Source organism: Leishmania mexicana, contig 23 (assembly GCF_000234665.1).
Source record: "Leishmania mexicana MHOM/GT/2001/U1103 WGS CADB00000000 data, contig 23, whole genome shotgun sequence".
NCBI classification, from domain to species: Eukaryota; Euglenozoa; class Kinetoplastea; order Trypanosomatida; family Trypanosomatidae; genus Leishmania; species Leishmania mexicana.
Genome location: NW_003946419.1, coordinates 417 through 6,630, shown reverse-complemented (window position 1 = coordinate 6,630; position 6,214 = coordinate 417). Strand labels below are relative to the sequence as shown.

Sequence of the window (6,214 nt, the reverse complement as noted above, 5' to 3'; positions counted from 1 at the left end):
GGGGGTGGCGAAGGGCAGAACAGCAAGCGCACGCCTTCGCCACAAACACGTCACAGGGAAACAGGAGGGGAGACACGCTACAGGAACAGAAGAGAGAAAGTCAAAGAGAGAGCCCGGGAAAGGATGAAAGCGGCCCATCACGCAGACGCTGGTGGGCGCACACATCTGTTTGTGTGCATGTCAAGGCTGTCGTCACGCACTTTTCGCGCATGCACCGACACTGTCCCTGTCGCGCAGATGCTCATCTACCTTCGCCTCTGGCCTTCCTTTCCCGTGCAGTGGAGAGTTGCATCCCTTCACGTCCAACCACACAATCGATGAATGATTGCCGCACGGCGGCAGTCCCATACAACATAAAAGAGGGTGAGGAATCGACCAAGCACGCCGCTACAACCGTTGAGGCTCCTGCTGCGTAGGGGGGCGCATGCACTTCAGGTGGCCCGCGGTCAAATCACCTTGGTGGACACGTACGTCACGGGGGCCATGCCAGGAAGCCGTACCTGGTTCTCCGCCTCGACCGACGGCAGCTCCTCCGATTTGTAGGCGATATAGTTCGTGAACACCGCCGAGTCGCTGTGAATCTGCTTCGCTTCCACCTGCACGTTGCCCTCCAGCTTCTCTGCTGATATTATGCCAATCACGTACGGTCGATCGTAGTTGCTCTTGACGCCCTTTGGGTGTATGCGTGGCACGAGAAGGTACGTCTCCTCGGCCTCCAGCGTGAACCACATGGCGACATCGCGGCCAACAACAAAGTTGAACTCCTCGGAGGGCATTGTCGGGTTCCAGCTGGTGTTCTTCTGCACCTGCTGTACGTCGCCATCCTCCTTGGACACGGTCAACATGATCGGAGCAAAGAGCGCCGCGCCCTCCTTGCGGTCCACGCCGCGCTTGTCGGGTTGCGAGAGGGTGAAAAGCACCCGGGTGGACTCTGAGGCCGTGATCTCAAGAACCGTGCTTGGGATAGTCTTGCAAAACACCCCCTTAACACGGTAGTCCGTCGCGTCGGGGATCGAAAACAAAACACCGCCTCCGTCGAAGTACTGGATGGCGTCACTCCAGCACATCCAGAAGCTGCCATCCTCCGGGTCCTTCTGGGCGCCGCAGAGGAGGCAGGCATCCTGATTCTCATCCCACTGCCTGGAACCGTAACTCCATGCGCCACTCCACTTGTTCGATGAGCGCCAAGGGTTGCGTACCTTGAACAGCAGGGTACCGCACTCCTCGACAATCACAACGCGCTCTAAAGAGTACGTGTAGCCGGGATGTAAACCGGCGTCCTCGTAGCGGGCACGGAAGGCCCCCGAATCTCTCGCCTGACGGCCGCCCAGGTAGCTCTCTGAATTGTGACCTGGAGTGCTGAGCACAACGCAGGCGCCAGAGCGGGAAAGCTGCACCAGCGCATTCGCCAGTGTGTCCGCCTTTCTCGCGTCCGCCGTTGCCTCCTCCCACTCCTTGTCAAAACGGCACATCGGCGAGCCGCTCAAGTCGGCGAGAGCCTGTAGAGCGTCGCCGCCAGTGATCGCGGCATAGGAACCGTGCACCTTCGCATACGCTTTTTGCAGCAACGAGGCCCACACCTCCGCCGGATCGTCGTACGAGCGCGCAAACACGGGCATGCGGTTGAACGTGGGCAAGTAGTCGTCCAGAATGAGGATGTGCCACCAGCCGTTTTTGCTGATCAGCACGCGGTACGCACCGACCGCCTTCTCCTCCGGCGAGCCCTGTGCGAAAATACTGCGGACCATCGCCTCATTCTCCGCCATGATGGCCACGGCGCACATAAACCACGAGTCGCCGAGGTTGCCCGGTTCGATGGACAGGGCCACCACTGGACCGCAAATGTCGTTCACCGAAAGGCGGATATTATCCGACAGGTACTGCGTCGGGCGCATCATGGCCACCTCGGGGATGGTGCGGGTGTCCCTGCCGGCGCGTGCCACGGCCTCGCCGTTCGGCGGGAACCTCAGGTCGACGTACGGCGTTTTTGTCTCCATGCAGCGGTGCAGAATCGCCTCCTCGTCCATGTCCTCGGTGACGAGAGAGCGAACGGCCTCTGTCTCCGCTTCGGCAGTGCCGTTGGCAGCCGCACACGCCTCGTGACGGTACTCAGCATTTAGGGGCTTGATAGTGATGTTGGTCTTGTAGCCGTTGATGGTGCCGGAGACCAAATGCAGCGTCTCCAATGGGTACACGATGGCGTGTGCGCACGCCCAGCCGTCCTCTACCTCTTCCAGCTTTGTCCGCTGCCCAGCGGTGACACTCGAGCCTGGGCCGCAGCGTAAGTCTACATGCCCCTCGTAGTCGAGGGAATCGTTGTAGAGGTACCATGAGCCCTCCTTCACGACGCTGAAAATGATGCCACCGTTGAAGTACGACTTCACTTCTCCGCCCACGACAGCGCAGGCGTTATAGCGGAAGGGGCAGGCACGGCTGTGGGCGCAGATCGCCGAAATGCGCTCGGTGCGCAGGTCCTCCACCGCACTCGCTACTCTAAACTCAATCTTGGGCTCCTCTTCCGCACTCACCGTATCACTTATCGCCTTCGCAGACGGAGCCTTCGGCTGCCGCTCCTCCACCGCCTTCGGCTGCTTGGTCTCCTTCGAGTTGCAGCACCCCATTCTCTCTCGGCACCGTTTGTGCAGATCGTCAAGACAATGGTACACGGAATGGGGAGGCAGTACAGTAAAGTACCGTGCGTGTGTGTGTGTGGTGTGCGTACAAGGGATCTATGCGGGGGATTCCTGCTGACACATTGTGCGCGGGGAGTAAAAATGCCTGAGCATTTCCGCTCATTCGCCATTGTCGGAGAGAGAAACAGAGCGGGAGGAGGGAAAGTGGTACACGGAGGCCGAGAGCGCCTCAGCATATTTGTCTCCGGCGATTTCGACATCTCGCATGTCGGCAGCCCTGCCCCCCTACACCGCGGGGCCACACGGGCAGGAAGCAAGCACGTCTCTCCACAAGCGCATGCGTGCATGAATACACCTGCACTCGGGTACGGACGAGGGTGCAGACCCACGTGTCCTTCTAGTCTTTTGCCTCCCCTCTCACTATGGCAATTAGTGTCCGTTCAGGCATTTATGCCACATCACGGTTCTCCTCATGTCCGCTGGCCGCTGACAGCACAGCAGTACAACTAGCAGTGAAAAACGCGTGAAAGCTGCGTCATGCCGTCACGAAGCACCGCATAGCCGGCAATACCGTAGACAAAACAATTTTCGAGAGCAGAGAACAGAAAGCGTGTTCAACGTACAAGTCACCGGCACACTCGGCACACGGTCCAGAGAGTCGGACACGCATAGTCCCGCTCACTGCGCTGCCGCACCTTCACGGTTGGCGGGGCCATGTCCCCACCGCAGTACCGTGATGCCGGCTTGCTCGGTTGCCCGCTTCGCGCGCGGGGCTCCCCATCCGCCCAATGCCGACGGCCGCCTGGTGCGCCGTCGCGTGCGCGCTGCGGCACACGGGCACCGCTCGTCCAGCTCACCCCCGGCGCTCCCGCACAGCGCGGCCAACCATCGGCCACCCAGCGCAAAGCGCAACCGCACAGACGGCAGCCGCCCCGCATCCAGGAGCCGCCACAGTCCACCAGCAGCAATCGCCACGGGCCCGGCCCTCAGCCACTGTCGTCGCAGCACACACCCCAGCGGGGCCATCGTCCGGTTGCCCGTCCGCTCCGCGCGCAGCCTCCTGACGCCGCCTCCCCCAACGCAGACACCGCTCGCATCCCCGTCGAAAGCCGCCCCGGCAGCACCTGGAGACCATTGCCGCTTCGTCGCCGTTGACAGCGACACCCATCCGGCATGTCGCCGGCATCGCCGACCCCCTGCCTGCCGCACGCCTCAACATCTGGCTGCAGCCCACATGCCGTCGATCCGCGCACTGGCTCGCTCACTCCTAGCACACCGCCGCCCACCAGGAGCAGCCAGCCGGCCCCGCTGTCACCGTCGGCATCGCCCCAGCGCCTCATCCTCACACCACCGGCATCGCTGTCGCTCACACGGAGCCCCCGCCCCTCACGCATAGGTGCCGGCGAAAGCGAGGCCTTCCGGTCCGCCACACCACCAACGCCGCACACCGCGCCAGACACCACACCCCTGTACCGCCGATGCACAGCACCGCCGCGCGCGGGTCCATCGCCAGGTCCCTCCTGCCCGCCAACAGCCCGCCCCGATCTCAGAGGTTGCCACGCGGCGCCCACCCTGTCGCGCTCCAGATGCTCTGCCGCAGTCGCCCCGCGCTTCCCACAAGCTGCCGGCACCCCCACCAGCGGTACAGCGGCGCGTGCGGGTGCCGGCTGCCACGGGACGCGTGCAACAGCGCGCCCGCTCCATTCCGCTGCCTCGCCCTCCTCCTGTCCGCTCCCGCCGTCCCCCACTCCCTCCCCCATCCCGTGCTCGACCCGTGGCAGTGGCACCCCGATCTCCCGCTCCCCTGCCAGCGTCGGCCCCCTTCGGCCCGTCTCACCGTCCCATGCGCCTGCTCCCGGTCAAACATCAGGGCCACGGGTCCATCCTCCGCTCGTCCCGGGAGCGCACGCCACCGACGGGGAGCCCGCACGAAAACAGCGCCCGAGTGAGGACGCAGTCCACGACGCCCCTCAAGGCCAGCGCTCCGTCGCGGCTCCCTCCATGCAGCGCCGCGGATCGTCGGGAGCACGACGATGAGGGTCCGCACCGCGTACCAGCCTGGGCAATACGGGTCGGCAATGAGGATGTGGACAGGGCGGGTGCTCAGCAGGGCCCACGTCACGCCGCCCTCGAGCAAATGGCACCGGCAGCGCTGGGCGGCGGTGGCATCTCCATAGCAACGACGACCACAGCGTCCACGCACTCCGGTCCGCGGCGTCCGCGGCAAACGGCGCCGCAGTTACTTTCGACGCGACAAGCAGTGCCCAATCCGCCCCACCGTGGATGCCCAATACAGCAGGTGCTACGACGCCAACCACCCCGCTGATCGAACACGGAGGAGGCAACGGACACGAGCGCACGCGAGTCCTCTTTCGTCAGTACAGAGGAAAGCGACCGACCACCTCAACGGCGGCGACACACACGCCCTCCCAGTCCAGCCCCCGCTCGTCAGACGTCCGTATCCGCTCCTTCTCCCGGCAGCCGGCGCGGGCGCCTTCCACCGACCACCTCGCAGCCGCCTCCAGCCAGCTGCCGCACGGAAGGGCACTCCACGCCACGGGCGCACTCCCCCGACACCCGCAATCCGCGCACCGGCGCACAGCGGAGGAGGGGCCCCCTCCGCACCGGCAACACCGCAGCCGCCTACGGCGCACACCGCTCCGGCACGCCCCCTACAGCGTCCGAGAGGGGTCGCAGAACGGAGGGCGACCAGTGGGCCCGGCATCACCGGTTGCAGCGCATACAAGCCCGTCCGCAGGCACCGGCACACTCGCCCGCAGGCCCGCAGCGGAGAGGACGAGGCAGCCAGGAGACGGCGGGCGCGCCAGTGCCCCGTCAGCATCCACTCACCAACGCGCACGCACGCACCACAGCACACAAACACACACGCATGCGCACGCGTCAGCGACTCCGCCCGTGCACCGCGCACACACCGCGCGAGTCCGCCGCATCGCCCCCGTGCATGCACGCCTGCCATGCCAGCACAGGCAGCCGAGCCTCCGCAGCCGCCGAGCGTCCTCCCGCAGCAAGTGCTCGGCAACACACCCGCACTCGCACGCACCTCGCGGGCCCCACGTCGCAGTGCGTCACCGCGCAGTGGCGTGTGCATCCGACGGCTCACCGTCAACGCACGCCGGCAGAGCCACGGCAGCGATGCGACGTTACTAGGAGGCGACGCCACCACCAGCGCGCCAGCCGCGCGGGCAATCCGGAAAGCAGCACACCGCACCGCATGCGGCAGCATCACATGCACCAGCAGCAGCGCCACCTGTGCCGCCCACCGCGCACACACAGATGTCGGCGGTGCCTCTGCCCGCATCCCGCCTGCCCAGTCCGCCGGAGCGCGTACCGCTGCCGGCCCATGGGTGTATCCCCGTTTTGGTGTGCGGGGGGTCGCGCTCACCCCGGCGGTGTCGCTCCCCATCCTCGTGCCTCGCCATGAAGCACGCATGAGACAAGCGCCAAGGCGCAGCAGAGAAGAGAGGGGCAGACGAGGAGGAGTGAGCGCACATGGAGGCGGCGTCTCCGCGAGGCACACACACGCACGCACATAGCACAGCCGCGCCGCTGGCAGCAGCAAG

The 6,214-nt window shown here is 65.1% G+C and overlaps 1 protein-coding gene across 1 annotated transcript; it reads right to left on the bottom strand.

The window, feature by feature from the left end:
- Positions 1 to 446: 446 nt before the first annotated feature.
- Positions 447 to 2,621, bottom strand: LmxM_30_0440_1 (uncharacterized protein; the record flags this gene model as incomplete). The annotated part of the gene is made up of 1 exon (XM_003886532.1): positions 447 to 2,621. One exon carries the CDS (start codon positions 2,619 to 2,621, stop codon positions 447 to 449), a length of 2,175 nt encoding a protein of 724 aa, XP_003886581.1.
- Between the last annotated feature and the right edge of the window lie 3,593 nt (positions 2,622 to 6,214).